The sequence below is a fragment of the Vulpes vulpes genome, chromosome 5 (genome assembly GCF_048418805.1).
Source record: "Vulpes vulpes isolate BD-2025 chromosome 5, VulVul3, whole genome shotgun sequence".
NCBI classification, from domain to species: Eukaryota; Metazoa; Chordata; class Mammalia; order Carnivora; family Canidae; genus Vulpes; species Vulpes vulpes.
The window spans coordinates 84091663-84115782 of record NC_132784.1 but is presented as its reverse complement, the minus strand read 5'-3'; the positions used below and the strand labels follow the sequence as shown (position 1 = coordinate 84115782).

General features: G+C 50.0%; 1 protein-coding gene across 8 annotated transcripts in view; it reads left to right on the top strand.

The window, feature by feature from the left end:
* Window positions 1-24120, top strand: part of PAMR1 (peptidase domain containing associated with muscle regeneration 1) — a 164397-nt gene that overhangs the window by 77763 nt on the left and 62514 nt on the right. For 2 of the 8 annotated variants that reach the window (XM_026012749.2, XM_072759121.1), the window contains exon 1: window positions 8250-8719. The exons of 5 other annotated variants lie outside the window; for them this stretch is intronic. In XM_026012749.2, the coding sequence (XP_025868534.1) occupies window positions 8644-8719 (76 nt within the window). In that variant the 5' untranslated portion in view covers window positions 8250-8643. Of the gene's footprint in view, window positions 1-7797; window positions 7916-8249; window positions 8720-24120 lie in introns of those variants that run through there. One more of the 8 variants, XM_072759120.1, reaches the window with a different exon arrangement.

Below are 24120 nucleotides of genomic sequence, written 5' to 3'. Positions count from 1 at the left end.
GTATTCATGAACAATATATGCTATTTTTATATGTTCTAGGGCTTTATATAAATGCTGGCATGCCATATGTATCATCTGGTGATTCAGACCTGGGTATTTAACATTGCTGTTGAGCCATAGAATTAAATAACACCAAAGCCACCCCGCCTGTGGAACTTATTGCTCTACAAGGTCATAAAATGCCTTATTGTCTAAGCCACGTGTGTGTTGGGTTTGTTGTTCTGTGCAGCTGAAAGCCTCTGTGATGGTCTCATTCGGTGGACATTTCTCCCTGTTTTAAGCTCAGGCTGGCCAGCAGTTTCCCTTTGGCTGCAGGTGTAGCAGGACATACAGGCTGCCTAATTCAGAAACCTCTTATATTAGTAACTGATGGCTGTGTAACAAATTTAGCAGCTTCAAACGACACGATTTATTGTCTCGTCCAGTGTCTGAGGGTCACGAGTCTGGGAGCAGCTTAGCAGGGTGGTTCTGGCCGGGAGGGCTCTCAGGAGGTTGCAGTCAGGTTGCTGGTTGGGGCTCAGCCACCTGGAGGGCTGCAGAGTCCGCTTCCAAGCTCATTGACGCCCCTGTTGCCAGGAAGTTTCGGTACCTTTCCATGGGAGACTCTCCAGGGGGCTGCTCAACACAGCCTGACCACTGGCTTCTCTCAGAGCTTCTCTGAGAGTGAGAATTGGGGGCTCCTCTAGCATGCCCCCACGTCGATGTGGTCATCACCTGGAAGTCATCTTCGACTGCTCCCTCGTGTTATTCTCACGTACATGAGAATCATGGACCCCATCGGTTGACTTCCACGGTGCCTCTGACATCTCCTGCTGGTGCAGGATGTAGACAGAGAGAGCAGAGTCTGATTTACAAATCTGATCCGATCACTGGTCCTCAAACTGGTTCCCATTACCCGTAGACTAAAGTTCATGGTTTTCAAGTCTGCCCAGCACCTCTAGCCTCCTTATTACGTGGTCCTCTTGGGCCCTTATCCTCTCCCCTTCCTAGCCTCCGTTTTTCTTCATGTTGGAAGCTCAATGTCATTTCCTCAGGGAAACTTTTCTGACCCTCAGACAAGATTCCTCTCTGCTCCATCCGGTTACATGCTCCTAGAATGTTCCATCCTCACACACGTTGCTCTTCACATTTGCTCAGTGTCTCACTGCTCTCTGGTGTATAAATCCACAAGGTGAGGGACCACATGGGTTTTGGTCAGAGCCATATTCCAAGGGCCTGAAATGATGACTGGCACATAGCAGACATGCAATAAATTGAGCTGGATAAATGAGCAAATGTTTTTTATCTGGTAAGTTTTTGTGCTTTCTCCTTTGCTTCCTTCTTTGGAAGAAGTCAAGTTACTTTACAAATAAGTCCTGTTTATTCCAGTGAACAATGCAGCAAGATTGAACCAGACATTCGATGCAAGGACCACCCTCCCAACCCTGGGGTTTTTACTGGGTCACCTGACAAAGACTCTCTCCTTAACAAAACTTTCTTTTTTTTCTCCACTAGACCCCATCCTTGGGCTTTACCCTCAAGAGCAAGAATCCCCGCTTACTGAGAATCTCCCATGGTTGATATCTGATCAGCCTGGCCTGCCTTCAGTGAGAATTTTTTCCCTTTCCCCGCTCTGAGTTTCCCTTGGTTATTTTCCATCCACTGATCCCTACCCTGTTCCTTGACTCTACATCCAGACTTTTCCTTGTTGTATGCAGAGTTGAGCCCAGTCTCTCCCCTACTGCCAGGCTCCTTCTGCAGTGGCCTCTTGAGTAAAGGCTTCCTCACCGTCTTTAACAAGTGTCAGAATAAATTTTCCTTTAATACCTGGACAGGCTCCATTCAGGACAGGCCTCCCAACTTGTCTTCAAACAAGTGCAGCCTCTGTTCCTAGGTCTCTGACTAGAAGCATAAATGCACAAGGCAATATATTTTTCAGATGTGAATTTATTTCAAATTAATTTAGGAACATAACCCGACTTACATCACAAGACCTGAGAAAAATGATAGCTCTTTAATTCCAGTTAAACATCTGAAGGGAGGATTTTGTTTTTGAAAATTCTTAAGATTAGCTGTCCATACATAGCTATGGTAGTGGTAGTGATGGAGCTACCATTACGTAGGACAGCCTCATTTTTATTTTCTCACCTAAATTATAAGGTAACTATTACCTCTTTTCTCACCGATGAGAGAAAACTGAGGCTCAGAGGGGCCAGAGAACTTGCCCAGGTTCACCTAGCCTAGCCGCTAGGTAGTGGAGCCTTGATCCATCCTGGGCTCTATTGACTACACTGCCTTTTTTGTGCCATAGGACCCTGCCCTGTTGCCTTCCCCTGGAGTTATTCTACTTTTGTTCCCCTTCCCCACTCAAAATGGCTCAACATTACAGAACTCTTGAGCTAGCCACTCGGACTGTGGTCAGAATTTTTTTTTCAATTTCTTTTTTTTAAAATTTTTTTTATTGGAGTTCAATTTGCCAACATATAGCATAACACCCTGCTCATCCCGCCAAGTGCCCCCCTCAGTGTGTGGTCAGAATTTTTATTTTTTTAAGATTTATTTATTCATTTTTAGAGAGAGCCAGAGAGCCAGGATGAACGGGAGCAGGGACAGAGGGAGCATATCCCAAAGCAGACTTTCCTGTGAGCACAGAGCCAGATGTGGGCTCTATCCCCCACCCCCAGGATCTTGACCTGAGCTGAAATCAAGATTTGACCACTTGACCAACTGAGCCACCCAGGCGTCCTTGTGGTCAGAATCTCTGCCAGTGTTCTTTAGAAAGCTTTGCAATTCAGTTGCACAGGAGACAACATTTTAAAAAAATTAGTTTATAAATACACAGGTGGAAGTCAAGAACAAGTTTTCCCAGATGATTCAAGAGGACTTTGATTACAAAGAAGGGAAGCTCCCAGGCTTTCAGCAGTTTGCATGAAGAATGACTTAGGGGTGGTGGAAGGGGAGGAGGGCGGGGGTGGGGGGGCATGGGTGACGGGCACTGAGGGGGACACTTGACGGGATGAGCACTGGGTGTTTTTCTGTATGTTGGTAAACTGAACACCAATAAAAATTAATTTATAAAAAAAAATACTTGAACTGAAAAAAAAAAAAAAAAGAATGACTTAGAGGAGGAAGGACGTGGCCCAAGAAGGAACCACAGATGCACCTACCCCCAGCCTGGCTCCCAGTGGGAAGGGAGTGGAGCCGTGCCAGAGCTGGACCCAGAACATCATCGCTCCTTGTGTAGGGGAACAGCCAGGAGTCGTCAGGCCTGGAGACTTCCATGGTGGGCAAGTTCTAGCAGGCTCCATTGGAAAGGCCCTTTGTCTTCCCCACAGACCTACCCCTCTCCACCCCGGCCTGGGTTGACTTGAACTCTGTGTTTTGTGCCGCTGATGAAAACCAAACTTAATTACCGGTGAGCCTGGGATATTTGCCTCAGGGTTGCAGAGGCTGCCCCCCTAGCATTTTCTCCTCTGGCTTTCCCGCTGTCGGGCTGCTGCTCAGAGGCCCATCTGAAGTCCGAGCTTGGAGATGGGAGCCCCTGGCATTCCCAAACCCCCCTTCACTGCTGTTTCTTCCTGTGTATTCGTATGCAGCCAGCGTCCCGGGTGGTACAGAGAAAGGGACAGGTTTTGCTAGAGTGTCTCATCCTTTCAAGTGAAAATGAGTGGGTATTGTGACTTGTAATTAAATGAGTGGCTTGACTCCATCTATTACAGCCAATTGTTGACTTCCCAGTGCGGATTATAAATAGATAATTCTTAATTCCAGGTATCATTCCCTACTTCTCAGCATGGCACTTTGCTTTCTTTCACCCACCCCTTTCTGGTGATTTATTTCTGCCTGAAGTGGGTGTCCAAGATAAGGGCAGGAGGGGGAGCTCATTCTAATAAAAATAGCTAACATTTCCTGAGTGCTTGGTGTATTTTAGGTGCTGTTCTGAGTGCTTTACTCCAACCCTGGGGGGTGGGCAGGTTTCATTATTCTTCCCACTTAACAGATGAGGAAACTAAGACCATCCTGGGGGAGACAACCTGCCCATGTGTAGTTGGGTACTAAGGGCTCCAGCTGGATTCACCAGTAGGCAGTGTGGCCCAAAGCAAGTACTTTTAAGGTAGAAATAGGGGGGGAAAGTCACAGGGAGGGCTGGCCCTTCAAATATCCCCTGTGCAGTTTGTCGCCTAGACAAAACAAGTGTGCATACAAAACCACTTTCCCCAAATCCAACAAATATTTCGTCAACTTTTCAATGTCAACTTATGAATACCACTGATTCTAAATAAGTTGGGAGTTTGCAGATCCTCTTGAGACTTTGAAGAAGGCTATGACTCTCCTACTCCAAAAATTGAATGCATAATTTTGCATGTAATTTGGGGGAAATTTAAAGACCTTCCAAAAACTCACTCCCTAGAGGGATCCAGGTTAAGAACGCCTGATTTAGAACAATACTGAACCCTATCAATATGAAAAACTGAGTTGAATATAATGGGAAGAGAGGAAACTAAACTTGTGTAGAAAAACTGAAATTGTGTTGGGCCCTATGGCCTTGGGCACACTTTTCTGTGTTGAAGCCAAGGCTTCCCTCTCCCTCTGTGAACCTGGGTTTATTGTGAAGTTCACCAAGGTAATATTGGATCCGGGCTTTTGAGTTTACCAGAGAAATATGTCCTGCCTCCTTTTGAGAATTCCTTTCCAGATTCTGTAGCCCTAGGCTATTCACAAACCCAAATTAGACAACAAATCAGCAGGGAACAATTACTATTGTGGGCATTCCAGAAAGAGGATCGAGGGCCTGTTTCCAGTTTCCTAAGCCTGGAGGAGCAAAGACCTGGCACTAGAGACTTATTCAGAGTCATCACTCAAAGTCCCACCCTGCGTACAGTTGCTGCTCAGTGATCTGCATTGGTAAGTGGTCGAGTGTATGTGTGTGTGTGTGTGTGTGTGTGTGTGTGTGTGTGTGTAGGGGTGTTGGTGATGAGGGAAGAAGGAAATGGTACTGTCTGCTGATGGTAGAAACAGATCCTGAGAGGCCCTAATACCTACAGTTATTTGGAAACGAAGTCACCTCCTCCCCAGTCCCATCACCAAAGGACTATGGCTGCTTGACCAGCAACAAAGTGAAACTCCCCTCTGGTCTCCACCCCTTAGATATGCTGCCCTTTGGTTTTTCCTCACCTTTAAAAGGCTATTCTTGGCACTTGTTTTAATCAGATTTTGCCTGGATAGGAAAGTTGAGGGTGAGGACTAGAGTCCATACTATAGGACTTCGTTAGTGTCAGACTCAGGCCCATAATACAGATAAAAATATTTATTGAGCATTTGGTATGAGCTAGGCAATGTACTAAAGGCTCTATTATGGAGAGCCTGTCTCCAAGTTTCATGATTATTTCCATTTTACAGATGAGAAAACTGAGATTCAGAGAGTTAGCTTAGTTTAGATCATTGTATTGGGGAAAAAAAACACAAACCCCTGCCCTTCCTTCACTTTGGGCACTTCTGATACCAGGTATGTGTGGGTTTTTTTTTCCCCCACCAAGAAAGTCTTTAGCATCAGCGGAGTGTCCTATAATTGTACTCAATTCTGACACTACCTGGAGAGAGCGTCACATCCCACAGGTCAGGGGCTCAGTTCCACGAGGCTGCCCTTCTTACTCAGACACCAACTCCAAGTACTAGGTCCCCAAGTTACCCACCATTCCCGTCCCATTTGGCTACAATATGGAGGGTGCCATGACTTCCTCCCCCTTGGATTCAGTGACTTGCTTGAGGGGCTCACAGAACTCAGGGCAACTCTTACATTTACCAGTTATTAAACAATATAATAAAAGATACAAACAAAGAGATCCGTGGGGGATGTCTGAGAGGGTCCCAAGCTTCTGCCCCTGTGGAGTTGGGGTGCATCATCCCACTGGTACATGGATGCGTTCCCCAACCGGGAAGCTCTCTAAACCTTATACTATTGGGATTTTTATGGAGGCTTCCTCATGGAGGCATTACTCACCATTAATTCCACTTTCAGCCTTTTTCCCTTCTCAAGAGAATGGGGAATGGGGTTGAAACTTGCAAGCTTCTAATGGCTTGGTCTTTCTAATGACCAGCCCCCAACCAGGAGCCCACCCAGAGTCACCTCGTTAGGACAAAAGACACTCTTATCACCCATGAAATACCAGTGTGTCAGGAGCTCTGTGCCAGGAACTGGAGGGAGAGATCAGCATGTATTTTATATGATCTCACAGTCAGATAGTCAGAAGGTGGTGAGTCAAGGTTTTGAACACAGGTCTCTGAATTCCTAGTTCTTGCTTCCAGCCACTTCGCTGCAATGGGCCCCAGCGGCGTGGCTGGGACTTAGGAATTTCTCTCTGAGAGGAGTGCCTGTGCCAGGCCCCTGCCTGGCCAGTCTGTCCTGAGCCCTGGGGGCTTCTACTTTCCTTAAGTTTCTCCCATCATGTCCCCTTTCATCCCATTGCTTACTGTTGACCCTAGGCCTCTGTCAACAGTCTTGGACTCCCCCATCCCTCGGTCTGGATGCCAAAGCAACTTTTCTTCCTAGAGCTTTGCTTTGGGCCCAGCATCCCCTGCTCCTAAGTAGCCAGAGCCCCTCACATGCTACAGAATAAAATCCAAACACCCTAGCCACTTGCTTCCTCTTTTCCTGCTCTCTGCCACACCCAGACTACACATGTTGTCTATGCGCTTGAATTGGCTTTGGTTCTGGTACTTCTATTTTTATCAAAACTTTAAAATGCATTTTAATGGCATACATTGCCATGGATCCTTTGGGGTCAAGGAAAAATACACAATTGAATATGTGCAGGTAAATACTCCTCATTTCCCAGGGGCACTGGCCAAAGCCAGTCCTTCCTCCTAGAAAGGCCTCGCCATACCCATCCCTGGATTGAGATCCTGCCTCCCTCTCCGGCTCCCCAGTTTAGGTAAACCTCCCACTGCCCTGGGCTTGAATATCACCCACTGTCTCCCGACTTTTGCTCTTCATCTGACAGTACAAACTGGGACCAAGCATGGCCTGAAGCCCTGGCACTTCCCTGGGTTAGATCCGGGTCTAAATCCTGCTCTGACCCTTCCTTCCGGCTGAATAACCTTGAGCAAGTCACTTTAAAAAAATTTTTTTTTAAATAATAAATTTATTTTTTATTGGTGTTCAAGTTGCCAACATACAGAATAACACCCAGTTTGAGCAAGTCACTTTATCTTGGAGTCTCGGTTTCTGCATTCATATGATGCAGACAATACCATCTATTGTACATGTATGTGAGGTCAAATGCCATATTCAGAGTGTCCTAAGCGGTGGTAGAGCATGGTGGCTAGCTCTATAGCCCTTGGGCTCGGGTTCAAACCTTGGCTCCAACACTTACCACAGTGAGACCTTGGATGAACTATTGAATGCTCAAGGACTCCATTTCCCCATCCATAAAATGGAGACAATATGGGTTTATCATGAGGAATAAATGAGTTGATGATACATGTAGGGGATGTAGATGCCTGGCACCGAGAAATTGATTTTAAAAAAATTAGCTCTTATCTTGCAAAGCCGTCTTGCTCCTTATTCAAGGATCCGTTTGTGTACGTGTGGGTGGCTCAGCAGTTTGGCACCTGCCTGTGGCCTGGGGCATGATCCTGGAGTCCCGGGATCGAGTCCCACGTCGGGCTCCCTGCATGGAGCCTGCTTCTCCCTCTGCCTGTGTCTCTGCCCCTCTCTTTCTGTGTCTCTCATGGATAAATAAATAAAATCTTAAAAAAAAAAAAAAAAAAAAAAAGGATCCGTTTGCTATCCCTAAGCCTGGACTGCCGCTGCCACAAGGGAGGCAGTGTCTTGTGTGTGCTCCATCCCTGAGCCTCATACCTGGGCGGCAGGTGGGCAGGATCTGGTCTCGCTGCTGAACGCACCCCGGGGGCCTCACGGGAAGATGCCCTACAGGTGCGAAGGGTAATGTCCAAATCGTGATCACCTGGAGCAGATGCTGAGGGGGGAGGAGACCTCGGGGTTAGAGGTGGAAAGGGGAGGAGGGTCGGCGACTTCCCCCCTTGGCACCCCCCCCCCCCCAGCCAGGCTCCTCATCAGCCTCGGAGGGAGCCTTGGGGCAGGACTGGGGGCGGGGCTTGCGGGCCGCACCTGAGGGCCCCGCCTACCCCCATCCAGGTCCCCCCCAACCCCGGGGCTGCGTCCCCTCCCCTTCCAGCCCCGGGCCTCCCCGCGCGGCCACACCTCCGGGCCCCCAAGGGTTAAGGCGGCGCGAGGAGAGGTTTGGGCTGACGTCGCTCGGGCTGAAGGTGGTTCCCCTGCCGGGGATGGGAGAGCCCGGAGAGCTGGGAGCCCAGCGCCCGCTCGGCCGGGGCGCGGGGAGGTCGCTGTGAGCGCCGCCGGCCCGGCCCGAGCCCCGGGGCCCCGAGCCCGCACCAGGGCCCCCCGCACCCCCGGGGTCCCTCGCCTCCCGGGTCCCTCGGCTGCCCCCCCTCCCCGGGGTCCCTCCTCCCGGGTCCCCGGGCCCCCACCAGGGTCCCCCGCACCCCCGGGGTCCCTCGCCCCCCGGCCCCCCCGCCCTCGCCCCACCCCCCGGGGTCCCCCAGCCCCCCCAGGTGCCTCGCCTCCCGGGTCCCCCAGGGGGTCCCTTGCCCCCCCCCCCCCGCCGTCGCGCCCCCACCGCGATGATGGAGCTGGGCTGCTGGACGCAGCTGGGGCTCGCTTTCCTGCAGCTCCTCCTCATCTCGTCCTTGCCCAGAGGTACCGTGAGTAGCATGGGGGGCCCTCCCCGGGAAGCCCCACGGGATGGCGGGGGCTTGGCCGGGGGCAGGGGCGCGGCCCTCCCCAACCGGGACACCCTCCACCCTCCACACCCTTCACCATCCGCGCTGGCGGGTCGGAGCTGCCTGGGGGGGGGGGGCGGCTGCAGTGCCCTGGGCTGGGCTTCCTCTGAGCTCTGTAAAGCCTCGGAGCACCTGGGGGGCCGAGGAGCATCTGGGGGATCCGTGCACCGGGCCCCCGCCTCCCGCCCGCGAAAGGCAGAAGGGTCCCCCGGAGAGAGCGGGTCAGCAGAGAAGCCAATCCCCAGCAGGGCTTGCAGCAGGCGAGTCCCCCGGGGTGAATGTCCTTGATGCAGCGAGGCTTGTCACACCCCTCAGGACGGAGCCCCAGCTTGGGAGAGTCCCCCCCTCAGCACATAGTCCCAGACAAGGAGGGGAAGGCGGGGAAAGCCAAGGCGGAAAGTGCAAGTCGTTTGGGGCACACACAGCGTTTGTTTAGAAAGAGCTCTGGCGTGTGTGTTTTTCTGCTGTCATTTTCTGAGCCGCAAACCCCAGGTCAGATGGGTTCCCCCCCACCCCCGGGGGTTGTGAGGCCGAAATGCAACCCAGAGCTCTGGGGGGGGGGGGGGTGCTCCTGACCCGAGCCGGTGGCAGGCTTGGCTTGTCACTGCTTTCTGGCAGGCAAGGAAGCAGGGACTTCTTTTTTTTTTTTTTTTTTTTTTTTTTTATGATAGTCACACAGAGAGAGAGAGAGAGGCAGAGACACAGGCAGAGGGAGAAGCAGGCTCCATGCACCGGGAGCCTGACGTGGGATTCGATCCCGGGTCTCCAGGATCGCGCCCTGGGCCAAAGGCAGGCGCCAAACCGCTGCGCCACCCAGGGATCCCGAAGCAGGGACTTCTTAAGAGCATCTGTCCTTAGGCGGCTCCAGTGGGGCAGGGTGTCAGGACATGGGTGAGCCCTCATGAAGGAAGGACAGGCTGACGCGTGCAGATGTGACAAAACAGGGCAGCTTTGGTAGGAGCAGGGGTGTGTGAGCACTGGCTACTCGCCTTCTGTGCTGGTTACCTGTTCCCTCGCTGGCTACCTGCCACCTGTGTTCTACATGAGAGGTGGGTGCTCTGTTGCTGCAGGTAGCTAGCTAGTGAGGGTCCAAGAATCGGAACAGGGTATGTGGGGTGGTGGGGGTGGACGGTCAGTAGCCTGCTGTATGGATGGGGGACTTGACTGTAGGCACATCCCTTCATGATAAACAAGAAGCCAAGACACACGGGTTAAAATAAACCCCAACAAACCCATTTTGGTCAATACTTTCCATCTACCGATGGCCTACTGGCCCCAAGTGAAATCCTCCTCTCTCTCCCAAGTGATCTGCTCTTAAGCTGGAGTGTTTCATTTGAGTTTTGCCTCCATGGCATCTAGAAGGGCCCAGAGACAAGAAATAAGGAAGGAAGAAGGAGCCCAGCAGGGGCCTGATAATAGGTAAACACAGATGCTCACCCAGGGGTAAGTCGAGGACTTTGCATTAGGATTCCTCCCTGTTCCATCTCTGCCTTTTGGGGCCGCACCTCCTGGGCATGGTGGCCTAGCCCAACTCCAGCAGAGGCCGGTCCCTTCCCAGAGCACCTGGGCTCCGAGGACTAGCTTCTGAAGGCTACATCCATGCCCTCCTGCTGCTGCTGCTTTTTTTTTTTTTTTTTTTTTGTAACGTGGCAGGTGAGATGGCTTAAACTCATACAAGGTGAAAAAGAAAGCTCAGCTGCCCTGTTTTCCTTGCCCAGCATCTGGGAGAAACCATTTACTCCTGACCCGAGAATCTCTTTTACCTTTTGCTGTGGAAAAGCTTCAGGAAGGGGGCCTGGTCTCTTGGCAGCCAAGCTGCTGACCGAACCAGCAAGCAACTTCCAGCAACCTCACGTGTCTAGTGAGGCTGTTTTGGTTGTTGAAAGTTCACTTTGAGAGAGGAGATGGAGAAATAGAGTGGAGAAGGAAAATATTTCTGCAAGTAGTGAGCTAGTCCACTCCCGGCTGGAATGCTGCAGCTGGCCCCATCTAGAAAAGCCCGAAAGCAGATTTCGTCTAATGACTTTTCTAAAAAGAGTGTTTGATGAAATGTAAACATGCACTGGGATGGCACAGGAGGCTGTTGCTCATCGGCACGGGGCTCATGTTGGAGGCCCAGAATGTAAACAGGAGGCCAAGTGATAACCCAACAAAAACAGCATGTGGGGGGAGAAACCCGACTCCACTGACTTCACCGAATAGCAGTAGCTCTGCCAGCAGGATCCTGCCGAGGAGGAAAAACTCATTTAAAATATGTGACTCTGGGGAATGAAACCTTAATATGGATAATTTTGCAAGTGTTGCTTCCAACAGACATTAACTTGCAGGGAATGAACATAAAGGCAACCGGGGAAGATAATTTGAAGCCCAGATATTCAGTGGGCAGGAGCAGCCGGCTGAGAAAGGGGATGTGGAAAGAAAGCAAAGGGGAAGGAGTGGAGTGGCAAGAACAATTAGACGTTGGTTTATAATGGGATGTGTTAGCAAATTCCAAGGAGAGAGCTATGAAAATTAGGCCATCTTGGCTGGGGTGGATTTTTGTGGTGACCGTGAAGACAGCATTCCCCTAATCTATACTCTGCGAGCTCTGGCTTCTCGACCAGGAAAATAATTTGATGGTGGGTTCATGGATTTTTGGAGCTGGGAATGCCTCTGGAGATCATTTAGTCTGAGTTCCTTAATTTTAGAGGACAAGGAGATGAAACCTCTCTGATCATTTATGATGTGCCCAGTCTGTGAGCCAAATGATGTATGTGCATGAATTCTCAGACCACCCCCCCCTAATAAGGTTGGGGCTATCATTATCCTCATTTTCCAAATGGGGTTTAGGGAGGTCCTCTGACCTGTTCAAGGATACACAGGCATGGTTTCTCAAAAGATTAAATATTTGACTTAGCAATTCCCCTTCTGGGTACATACACAGAAGGAGTGAAAGCGGGAACTTGACAGATACTTTGTACACCAGCGTCTGTTACTGCATTATTTCCAATAGCCAATGAGTGGAAACAACCCAAAGTGTCCATCAATGGATAAACAAAATGTGGTATATACATATACCAGAATATTCATCTGCCTTAAAAAGGAATAAAGTTCAGACCACAACAGGGATGGACTTGGAAGACATTATGCTAAGGGGAAGACGCCAGACACAAAGGACAAATGAATACTGTATGATTTTACTTATATAAGGCACTGAGAGCAGTCAGATTCATCCAGAAATAGAACAGTGGCCAGCGGGGGCTGGGGGAGGAAGGATGGGGGAGTGTTTAGTGGGTGTAGAGTTTCCCTTTGAGATGAGGACAAAGTTCTGGAGATGAAGAGTGGTATTGGTTGCACGAGCTACAGACTGGAACACTTAAAAGTGCTAAATTTTTTATTCTATTTTGCTGTAATAATGATTTAAAAAATATACAGGCAGATGAGCCAGGGGTGAGCCCAGACTGTCTAGTTCCTGAGCTCAGGCTCATCTGGTACCTGGCTGACTTAAACTCACGCATCTAACGGATGGATCGATCGTGCTGGTGCGCGCCTCCGCTTGGTGCAGCTTCAGGACACGCGTGGTGGGGGAGATCCTTGCTAGCCCCAGTTTCGGTGGCACCGCTGCTTGGTCTTGGGTGGCTGTGGCAAAGAGGGAGAGGCTGTAGAGCTGAAGGTCTGGCAGTCTTTGGGCCAAAATGCCTGCAAAAGTATTTAGTAGGACACTGTGCTTAAAATGTTTTGAACCTGGATGCTTTGAGGTAGGCGGGTCCTCTCTATGGCCAGACACCCTACTTACTTACTTACTTTCTTTCTTTCAGATTTATTTATTTATTTATTTATTCATGAGAGACAAAGGGAAAGAGAGAGTGAGAGAGAGGCAGAGACACAGGCAGAGGGAGAAGCAGGCTCCCTGTGGGGGAGTCCGATGTGGGACTCTATCCCAGGACCCCGGGATCATGACCTGAGCCGAAGGCAGATGCTCAACCACTGAGCCACCCAAGTGCCCCGACACCCTACCTTTTCACCCCACACATATGTTACCAGCTACTCCCTACTGGCATTTGAGATTTTGACTGCCATTCTTGAGAGGGGTGGAGTAGAAATCGAGAGTAAAAACTAGAATGTTGAGGTGCTGGGGGGCAGGGTGCTAAATGGGCAAGAGGATTGAGTTGCTCGACTGGACTTTTAAAAGAAGGAACAGAAATGTATTTTAACTTGTGGGTTATGTAGAATCTCTGTGAGCACCCACCCTTCGGTAAAATGTTTTATTCCCATAAGCGTTGTTGAGATGAGCTTTTGGTGGAAGCAGAGGATGAGGTTGGGGGTTGTGTCTGAATCAATAAGTGGGTGACAAAGTACGTTTGGGCACAGGAGCCCAGAGCAGAGGTGACCTAGAGCATGTGAGTCTCAGAAATATCCCGAAGTCTTAGGGATGGCTTTGGAATACCGCTGGCTCAGACTGAAGGTTTGATTTGAACTCCCCTCCATCTGGGTTACACTGGCTAGACAGAGATGGCCGAGAGGATGGTGTCTGTGGGGTCTAATGACCTGCCTACGTCAGAGATTATTTCCGCCTGCCTCACTAGGGACGGCCAATCCCCATGCAAGAGAAACTTCTCTACCTGCCTCTCCTGAGATCAGCTCTAGAAGCTGCCATTGATTTGAGGCATATGCACCTTGGGGGAGGCGCCATTTCAGTGATAAATGAGCCAAGTTTGTGCCCCACTTCCCCCACACGTGGGAGGACCTGTCACCCTCACGCTGGGCTATGTGAAGGTCACAAGAGCCCGGCTCCCCACCCCCCCTTCTCTTTTTCTTTATTTTCAAAGGGAGGGAAATGCAGTGTTTACATTTCCCAGCTCCTGAATTCCAGGGTAGAGGACCCAGAGAGGCCAGCTGGAGCTTTGAAAGCTACCAGAGCAGTGGCTGAAGGTCTATCAGATTCCGAGCCTGGTCTGTGTTGAAGGAATTCTGTTTGTCAGCCATCGTGAGGTCCGGGCTGCGGCATTAGGTTGATGGTGGACAGAAAGAAGTGAACGCAGAGGAAGAAGTGAACCTCATGCCTGTAAACCAAACCGCTCCAGGAAGGCCACGAATTGGAGTTGGCTGGAGATACTCTACTCTCGACAGAAATGGTGTCCGCAGAGTGGGTAGGGGCTGCACCTCGAATGCTTCACCCTTGATGATGGAAGCACCCAACAGCCTCCCCCATCCTAGCATAGGTGGCCCCATACAGGGCCACCCTGTAAGTTTGGCCACTCAAATGATTTGTGGAGTTTGTGGTAAATACCGAGTACTGTCCTATATAATATAGATTCGATTAATCACACGTGGAGGAACGTAGGCCGAGAGTGCTTGCCCAGGTCATGTGGCTGGACATCTGTGTCCTGACCCCAGTCCGTGGCATGTGCCCTGCAGCAGTAAGCGGTGGGCCCAGCCAGAGTAGATCCACCCGCTGTGTTTGGGCGGACGCCCGCCGAGGACAGAGGAGAAGAGGGAGAGAGACCTTATCAACCCCAGTGGGACGATGTGGGACCCAGAAGAAGCCATCCCCTGAGGGAAACTGAGGCACTGAGCAGCCCAAAATGCTAACCAGTTCCTGGGATGGCTGTCCCCAGGATCGTGTATCTTACTCTGATTTTCAACATAGGAAGTGGGAATGTCTTTGTCTCATGGTCAACTGCTGTAAGTAGACTCATGTGTCTGCAAAGGGACAGAATTAAGGATGAGCCACGTTTCACATCCAGCCCTGACACGTTGTAGCTTAGCTCGTTTATGGATTTATTCTGTCAAGATCATCAATGTGTAAATTCTCAGGCTGTGGAATGGGAGAAGCAGGCCTGGAATGAATAAAGGAAAGCGTTTTTTCCCTTCTTTTTTTGGCATAACACAGTTGATGGATATAGCAGGGGACAGAGACACGATCCCCTTCCAGTAAAATTCAGATGAGTTTTAACCGATTTATTTCAACCTTGAATGAGGATCTATTGTCTACCTGGCACGAATGTCAAACAGGTAAGAGAAGTGGCCGCATCGACCGGGCAGCAAATGAGGACCCCTATTTCTGCTGCTCTTCTGCCTCTGGAGTTGGGGAGACGCCTTTATTACTGCAGGGCAGACGTCTTTGTCCCCACTGTCTCTGAGGTCCTGGCTGTGTTCAGAGGACTGAGTGAGTGGTTTGGCAGCAAGAGGCCCTTGTGAGTAGAAGTCTGGTTCGTTGGTTTGGTGATTGGAAAACCGGGGCTGCCGCCAGAACAGAGTGAGGAACACATTTAGGCAACGTTAGCTCATGGGGAGACACAGCCATTGTCCTCATGAGCTGAATTCATGATTGGTTAAAAAAAAAAATTCCAGCCAATTTAACGGAAAACCACTAAATGGAGGGGATGTTGGCCCAGTTTGCTTCAAATCAAATGAATCATTTGAAGACTGTGAGGAACTGAAGTGTCTGGGTTTTTCAGAGTCCCGTCTCCACTTACTTCATAGGATTCCTTTGGAGGTGATCGATGAATCCCCCATATGCTGGGATCCTACCCCAGGATCAGCAGTGAAGGCAGAGAATACCTGAGATGTCCTGGGACAAGTTGCCTGAGCTTAGCTTCCAGCCAGTCACATCTATTCCCATATTTTCCCTCAGGCCCTTGGCTCACCTGGATGTGAGCAGAAGGGAGGGCTAGGCTGCTAGTAAGGAATATTTGTTGTAGGACTTCTTGGTCTGGCTTTCTGCCTCCCAGTGGGTGGTTGACTGCCTGCTTCTGCACGGTGCTCAGACTCCCTTCTGTGCAAGCCTGGCTCCCCTGGCCAACCCACTGGTGGAACAGAACAAGCAAGCAATCCAAGGTTTCGTGGAAACAAGATACAAACTGCAGTGAACAACAATATTCACCAGTCATGGCCCCAGTGGATTCCTCATACTGCCAAATGGAGACTGCACTGGGTCCCAGTAGGAGACGTCTCTAACATCACTCTTTGTCGGAACTAACCTTTTCCTGGGAATCACACATGCTTCACGTGGCCACACTGAGGTATTAATTCAGCCAACTTGATCATGCACCTACCAGGTGCCAGATGTGATCCTCGGTGCTTGGGGATGCTGTGACGAAGAACACAGAGCCCCTTTCCTGAAGGCTCTTGCGATGGTTGAAAGAGCTGATGGTCCAGTCTGGCATTTTCCAAAGTGGGTTTCGTGGAATTCTAACGCTGGAAGATCTTGAGCAAAAATAAACAGACGAAACCCAGGGGGTTCGGATGAACAGAGTCTGGGTGGTGTGGTGACTGGCTCTGCACAGAGCATTTATAGACCTTGCAAAGCCCTGTAATAAAGAAAGCTGTGATTAGCATTTTATAAGGTTAAGCACAGAACCTCTTTTCACATAATACCTTATATACAATCCAGTGGAATTAATGCTCCCTGGAATACGGTTTGGAAAACTCCGCTCTCCTGCCCATAATGAATGCAACATTGAAGAATACCTCCCCATCATGTGGGGTAGGGAAAGGAGAGAATTCGAAGGTCTGTAAAAAACATGGGCTTCTCTTCAGACTTCCCGCTGTGGGCCTGGCAGGAAGTCTGATGTCCTAGCTGCCGCCCACTGCTCTCCGAGAGGGCCGAAGAGGCCTGGGGATGGCCCTGTTCATGTTGAGAAACGTCCTCGCCAGCACTGACCTGCATGGTTCATTGAGAAAGCTCATTTCTGGTATTCAGGTGGCCGACAGTAATGCAGTCGGTCTGGGATCATTGGACAAGCTGAATCGGATTAATGCGAGCCCACGATGATGCGCAGTACCCCGGAGCGTGGGGGCTGTGGCTTGACTTCCCAGCTGCATGGTATCCTTGGTGACAGTCACGCTCTCCCCCCTTCACAAATGAAGAGGCTCTCTGAGCATCCTTCTAGTTCCCTGGGGGGCACTGAGTCCCAGGACTGTTCATCACCAACTATACCGTCTCTTCTTTTCTCCACCTCCGTCACCCAAACACCCAGGGCTCATCTCCAGTTACTTACCCTGGTGTTCACCTGCTCAGGTGTAGCCTAGTCACCAGGACCCTGATACGCACGCCCTGAAGTGGTCTGGGCTCTCTACGCTGGGGCTTATCACATAGAGACAGCACGTGAGTTTGAGCTGCTCATCAACCCATTGTTTGCTATTTCTGGAAACTTCTTTGTTCTTGCCTTTGCCAAATGTTGTTGCTGTCACACCGCACAGCTTCTCCCTTGGCCCTAGCACTGCCTGCCTCCTCTCTCTGCCCTGCCTTGTTTCAGATTGGGTAGCTACAGTGGTCATGGGTGAGGGATAGAACCAGGTGTCCCTTAAGGGAGCTCCTGCCTATGGAGGCCCAGGTCCCCGTGATCTCAGTGAAGATTCAGCCCTCACGTGCCATAATTGTGGAATTCCTCCGTGGTATAGATGTCTTGGTGTGGGTGTGGCCAAGTTGGAATACACACGTACGCAGAAGAGCAAAGGGGAGATGTGAACGTGTGTGTGTGACTATGTATATATGTGGGGGGTAGAGTATTGTGGCTTAAAGCATGGGCCAGAGTTGGAATCAAGGCTCTGTCACATACGGCTACTTTTCTTGGGCAAGTTCCTTAACTTCTTTCATGTGGCCTTGGCACCTTCCAGCCTGTAGACTGAGGATAATAGCATTTTAGGGGTTTATTGCAGGCGTTAAATGAGCATCTTCTTAAAGTGCTTAGTGAAGCATCTTGCAAAAAAAAAAGGGGGGTGCTCAGTTGTGTCTTTCTCTGCCTTCTCCTGTTTCTTTCCACTAGCACAGGTTTCGCAGGGAATCGAGAGGAGATCCTGCTATAATGTCTGTAATTGGGTGGGAGTTACGAGGTCCTCCTTGCCTCAGACCACAGTCCTCTCTCCTAGTCATTGGCGGCTCTGTCAGAAAGAACTTCCTAAAGACTCATCAGAAGTTTCTCTCTTTGAGACTTGCTTCCTTCCCTTGTTTTTTTTCATGCATCCTCCTTATAACCTTAGGGGAAATGCCTTCTCCAGGGGGTGCCTAATTTTGCCCTGTTTCTTTTATTTTTTTAAAAAGATTCTGTTTGTTTATTCATGAGAGACACACAGAGGCAAAGACACAGGCAGAGGAAGAAGCAGGCTCCCTGCAGGGGAGCCCTATGTGGGACTCAATCCCCAGACCCCTGGATCATGACCTGAGCCATCCTTAGGGGAAATGCCTTCTCCATGTGGCACCTTGGTTTTGCCCTGTTTCACCCAGGGTGAGCCATCGTTTCTTGCAGGGGCTGAGGGTTGCGAGGTGTTTCAGAGCTGGTGATTGTGGGTCAGGGGCCTTGCACCCCAAACTGGAGATGTTGCTCCTGACCCCCTGTTGTGATTCAAGGGTGGAGCCAGGCAGGGATCCTCAGGCAAAACGAAGTTCCCTTCATCTGGTTCTAGCCTGCAGAGCCGAGGGGGTAACGAGGGCTAGCCTGCCCCAAGCTGCTGCCAGCTTAGGGCTTAGCGAACCGGACATACCATCATAAACACATCACCCTCACTCAACATCCGTCCACACTCGCTTGGCCTGTGCGGTTGGCCAGCTGGCTGTGGCAGAAGGAAAATCTGCCTTCTGCTTGGCATCAGTGGCTGTGGATATGAAGTAACACCAACTCTGGAAGCTATTGGCAGGGAGGTGGATGGGCCGACCAAGACTCCTGTGTAGCCTTGACGTGCTCTGATTCAGAAAGAAGGGTTTGGAAATGTGGAAGCCTGGGGGTGGGTGGGACACTTTGTAGAATTCTTGGGATCCAGGGAAATCCAGGTTGGATTTTTTAGGGGACAGCCTAAGTTTTATTGTTTTTGACTTAGCCATTCTAGTGCTTTGGCTGATGTAATATTCGCTGACTTCTATTGCCAAGTACTTTTAGATGTGTTATTAAATTTTTTTCGTAGTAGCCAATTCTACTAAAAAAAATATGAGCCAGTCAGCTCATATTCCATCAATTGAAATAACCCAGAAGCAGCTGTCCTTCCAGGATTTCTAGCAGCACAGTTGTTGAGGATAATGGCAACTGGGGGCTCTTCCAAATGCCGGAGTTGAGGTTTTGTTCCCTTTGACTAGGGATGTAGAATTTCTATTTCTAGAAGAGAAGCAGCGGGAGGGGAGCTATGTCCTACTTAAATAGGTGTCTGATGAAGGGGGTATTAGAGATCTAGAAGCAATGCCATGATTTAAACATGAGCCTACTGCTTAAAAATGCCATGTATGTGTGGGCCTCAGGAGAAGACGTCATTACTCACCTGCCTCACTCCTTTAGCCATCTGTGTCTTAGCCAAAGATGTGATGGCTTTTATCCTGCAGAGAAGAATGGTAATGTCTTGATAAGTCTGCAATTTTTCTTTCTTTCTTTCTTTTTTTTTTAAGATTTTATTTATTTGTTCATGAGAGACACACAGAGAGAGGCAGAGACACAGGCAGAGGAAGAAGCAGGCTCCATGCAGGGAGCCCGATGTGGGACTTGAACCCAGGACCCCGGGATCACGCCCTGAGCCAGGACAGACACTCAACCACTGAGCCACCCAGGTGGCCCTGCAATTGTCTTTCACAGCCCTTCCTGCCCATTGTGACGTCAGTCAACAGCCCCATCAACCTCTGTCTATCTACCTGCGGCTTTGGGCTAAGGTGTCTTATTTACGACTGCCCAGCAGCACACAAGAGGGACTGATTCAGGATTAAAATGTGGGTGGTCTGATCCCCAAATGTGTCCATTTCATCAATGCTGCATTTTTACGCCTCACAGCCAGAGGTTGTGAACTCTCTAGAATCAAGGTAGTGTTGGGGAGGAATGAGACTCTAGCCCTAGACAGAGCTGGGTTCTGCTCTTTCTTCTTTCACCTGAAAACTGTGCCACCTGGAGCAGTGCCTTTACCCCGTCTGTCCTTCAGTTTCCTCATCTGTTAAATGAAGAAAAGCATACTTACGTAGAAGGCTGGCTGTGAGGATTCAGTGAGGGGGTACGGGCCCAAGGGCTTGGAAACCTTCCCTGGGGGAGCCAGGACCCAGGGTGACCAGGAGCATGAACGGAGAGCCACAGTGCAGAGCAGCGTGCTTCATAAAGCGCGAGTAGGGAAATCAAGTCACAGACTGACTTTTGCCTCCCTGCCCCTCTCCAGTGTACACGTGCCTAAAAACCAGATTTCTACGGGCTCCATTAAAAGTTTTGTCATTCCTGGTATCCAAAGGGGGTGATGAAATGACTCCACAGCTGTCATTATCTCATTAACTAGGGGAGCTATGAGAAGGGGCGGCCCGACTGAGGTCACCTGGGGGGGGGGCAGGTTCCAGCCAGGCTGGCCCTGAGGGTCTCTGGCCGACAGGGTGGTTCTCAAAGGCTCAGGAGGAGACACGGGGTCCCCAGGGGCCCAGTGAGCATTCTCTGCCCCCTGCCTCACGGTCCTGCCTGCCTGGGGCTTGCCTGTCATCAGTCCTGATCCTGGGAGCAGGTGTCTGACCCTGGGCAGAGGGGAAAGCTGTGGGCTGCCTCGCCTCTGTCAGCGTGGGGCAGCGTGGGGAGAGCAGGGCTCTCCAGGGGGGGCGGGCTGCGCCGGCCGAGGGGCCCAGGCTGTCGGGTGGGATCCGCTGAAGCATCCTTCCTTTTCTTCTTTCTCCCCCTCCGTCTGGTCTCAGAAGGTTCATAGAAATGTTTATTACATGTGGCTGCCGTGACAGGGAAGGACGTGGGAGGTGCTGTTGGGAAGGAGGGCTCTAACCTCCCTGAGAAGCCAGCTTGTGATAATAGGGCCTTTCTGGGCCACCTTCTGGGGTGGTCTCGCCTGGGCCTTTAATCTGACAACTGATGTTTCAATCATGGACTTGTTTTCACGAAGGATCCTCTGAGGTTTTGCGGAGGGACCTTACTGGCAACCACGTGGACAGGTTTCCTTAAAATCTGGTGCTGAGCACCTGGCACTTGGAGATTATGCTTTGGGGACACAGTTGCCGCCCCCCTTGCCCGCCTGCCGATTCTATGGGGGTAGGCACCTGCTGTGCCGGGTATTACCTGTCCTCCACCTCATCAGCAGGTGAGAGAGAGCGAGGGAGCGGGCGAGCAGTGCTGGATGGCCTCCAGCAGACGGTCAGGTGCTGAGGGGCCTGCAAAACTAAGGCTGGCCCCGGGGACGTCAGCCGGCTTTCACTCCCTCGTTTATTCCCTCAGCACCTGTACGAGAGCCTGACCAGTGCCAGCTGGCTGGCATCAGCCACGCTGCCTCGGTATTCCCATTGTTAAAGTGGGACCAGGTGGTGAAGGGCCTTCCAAAGGGAGGCCCCAAAGTGAGTTCTGGAAGAACCAAAGCTGGGCCAGTATCACGGGACTGTCCACTCTGGGCAAGAGGCACGGGGGTGGCAGACGCCCCCGAGCACGGCAGCTGCGAGGAGCCCTGGAGCAACGCTTGTGAAACCAGAGAACTTTGCAGGGCTCTTGCTTCCATTTGCCCTGATTAAGAAAGGGGAGCGGGGCCGCCTGCACGCGTGGGATAATTATGCGGCAATTTAAAGCCGCTTCTGGACACTACTCAGTGTTAAGAGAAGACGCCCATGATCTAAGGGGGGGAAGCAGTTTCTAGCACAAGACATTATATGTTACCCTTTTGGGGAAGACCACGTGTACACACGTGTCGGTATCTGCACGTGGACATGGATGTCCATTGAAATATTGAGGCAACTTGGAGGACGAACAGCAAAATATTAGCGTTATTCCTGAATATTTTTTATTCCTCCATTCATGATTTTTTCTTTGAAGCTTTCATAAGAAACCTTTTTTTAATATTTTATTTAAATTCAATTTGCCAACATGTTGTCTAACACCCAGCGCTCATCCCATCAAGTGCCCTCCTTTACCCAGTCACCCCATCCCCCTCCACCCTCCTCCCATTCAGAAATCTTTTATGTGAAACTGTGTAGTGTTTCATTAAAGAAAAAAAATATATATATTTTATCTGGTAGAAAAGCTCAGGACAAATGAATGTGCGTGGTGCCCTGAGCTCTGTGAGGTCGATTTTGTCATGGGTGTGTGCTTGACAGTTCAGTGCCTCAGTTTATCCCAGGGTGGTGCTCTGTGAGTTCTTGGTGGTTCTTTTCCTGGGAAGCATTGATTGGACGAAACGCCGTGGTAGCTTTTATAAGGCTTGTTCTCAAATGCGCAAAACAACGTAGAAGGTGCTCACCTCCAGTAGCTGGTCCAGCTGGGGGTTGTCCTGGCCTGTGGCCCCCTGAGCAGCACGTTTGCTCGCTCACAATCCTACCGGCCTCCCTTCCTCCCAGAATTAATTCCCTAGAAATGCTTTGACATTTCTCTGCCCTTTTGCTCCTGCTTAGTGCTTTTGCTCGTTTTCCTCACTGGTAAAGTGAAGAAGTAGGGCCACATCCTTTTAACTTAAAATGCATTACCCATCTCACCGGCTCGTGTTGAAGACTGAAGTGCACGAACAATATAAAAGCAGTTCGTTACACAAATGCTAACAGGCTTTAGTATACGCACATGACGGCTTTCAGTAGCTTTGCTGTCAGGGCTTCTCCCGATGCTAGTTTCTGGAACTGGCCGTTAGTGCCATATTGGAACTGCCTGACATCTGTACAGCTACAGCCAAATGACCCATACGCCCTTTCTGCAAAGATGATTCTCATAAATGGAGAAAGAGAAGTTAGGAGATTGCTTTTGTCCACTTCGTGCACGTTAAAATCTCTTCAGCTGGTCAACTTTAAATATTTCTTGTAGAACATTTCACTTATCTCTTGATTTCTTACACATGCATTTTGGGAGCACTCTCTTGTCTCTGTTAGAGCCGGGGAGAAAGAAGGGTGGTGGACTTTCTAGGCCAGAGGGGACAGGCTTGAGTCACAAAACCATTAAAACCATTGCTTCCTCTGGCACTTCCATAGATTTCTGCCTGTGATTTTATCTGACCCCCCAGACCCTGTGGGTCCTGTGGATTTGGTGCTCGTGTTCCTTCATGATGATCCGTTTGTCCTCAACATCCTAAATTTTCCTTATCACAGTTGGTGATTGTGAATTTGCAGGGCCCATTTGCCCTAAACCTCCTCTTCTAGGAAACCGTGATTTCCATGAGGCTGAGGATGTTGTTTTCCTCTCCCTCATATCTCAGCACCCAGCCTCCTACCAGGATGCAGTGGAAACTGGTAAATATTTGTGCAATGAAAGAACGCTTTTTACAGTTCACCCATACACGTGGCACTGTGCTCAGTGGCAAAACTCAGTGGTTAAATGACTTGCTGTGAGTCAGCCTTTTTTTTTTTTGGAGAAGATGCAATATGTTAGTTTCCAATAGATGCTGTAACAAATCACCACAGGCTTATTAGTCACTTAAAACAGCACACATTTATTCCTTACAGTGCTGGAGGTCAGAAGTTTGAAATGAGTCTTTCGAGGCTAAAATCGAGGTATCAGCAGGCCTGCGCTCCTTCAGGAGGCTCCAGGAGAGAATCTGTTTCCTTGCCTTGTCCGGCTTCTAGAGGCTGCCTGCGTTCCTTGGCTCGTGGTCCCTTCCTCCAGCTTCAGAGCGCATCAGTCCAGTCTCTACTTGTGCTGTCGCGTCTCCTTTTCTGACTCTGAGGGTCCTATCTCCCTCTTATGAGGGTCCTTGCAATGACATTGGGCCCACCTGGATGACCCAGCGTAGCTTTTCCCATCTCAAGATGGGAAGATCCTTAAATTGGTTACATCTCTGAAATCCCTTTTGCCATGTAAGGCAACATTTTCATAGTTTGGGGGGTTAGGATGTGTGTGTCTTTGGGAGGGCCATTATTCTGCATGCCATGCACAGAATCCTTGAAAAGGAGCCAGTTGGCTCAACTGGAAGACAGAACAGGCTTCCAGGGATGATTCCTCTTGGCTAAGATGATACAATGCCCCGGACTTTACCTATAAAGCTAATATAATGGCCTTGGGAGGGCAGAGATGAACTTGCTCACTGAAGCTAAAAGAAATGCCAATGAAAGCATTTTAGGGAATTAATTCCTGGGTAAAAAGGAAGCCCAGAATATTCCATGGCTGGGCCACAGGTAAACACACCTGCTGCTTAGGGGGAAATAGGCTTCACTATCTGTTGGAGTAGAGCAGACCTTACTTGGCCTTCTACATTTAATTTTAAAGTCTTATAAAAGTTGCGAATTACTTTTACCCTCTCATTGCCCTCCCAGGAGTTTAATGTTTATACATTCTTAGAAAACCTAGAATGATGTAGTGCTTGACCTAAGGTCAACAGAGGGAGGGGATAAGACATGAGCCACACACCACAGGATTCTTTGTTCTTTTGGGAATAGAGAACACACAGAGCTGGACAAGATGCAGGCCGGAGACATAGGATTTG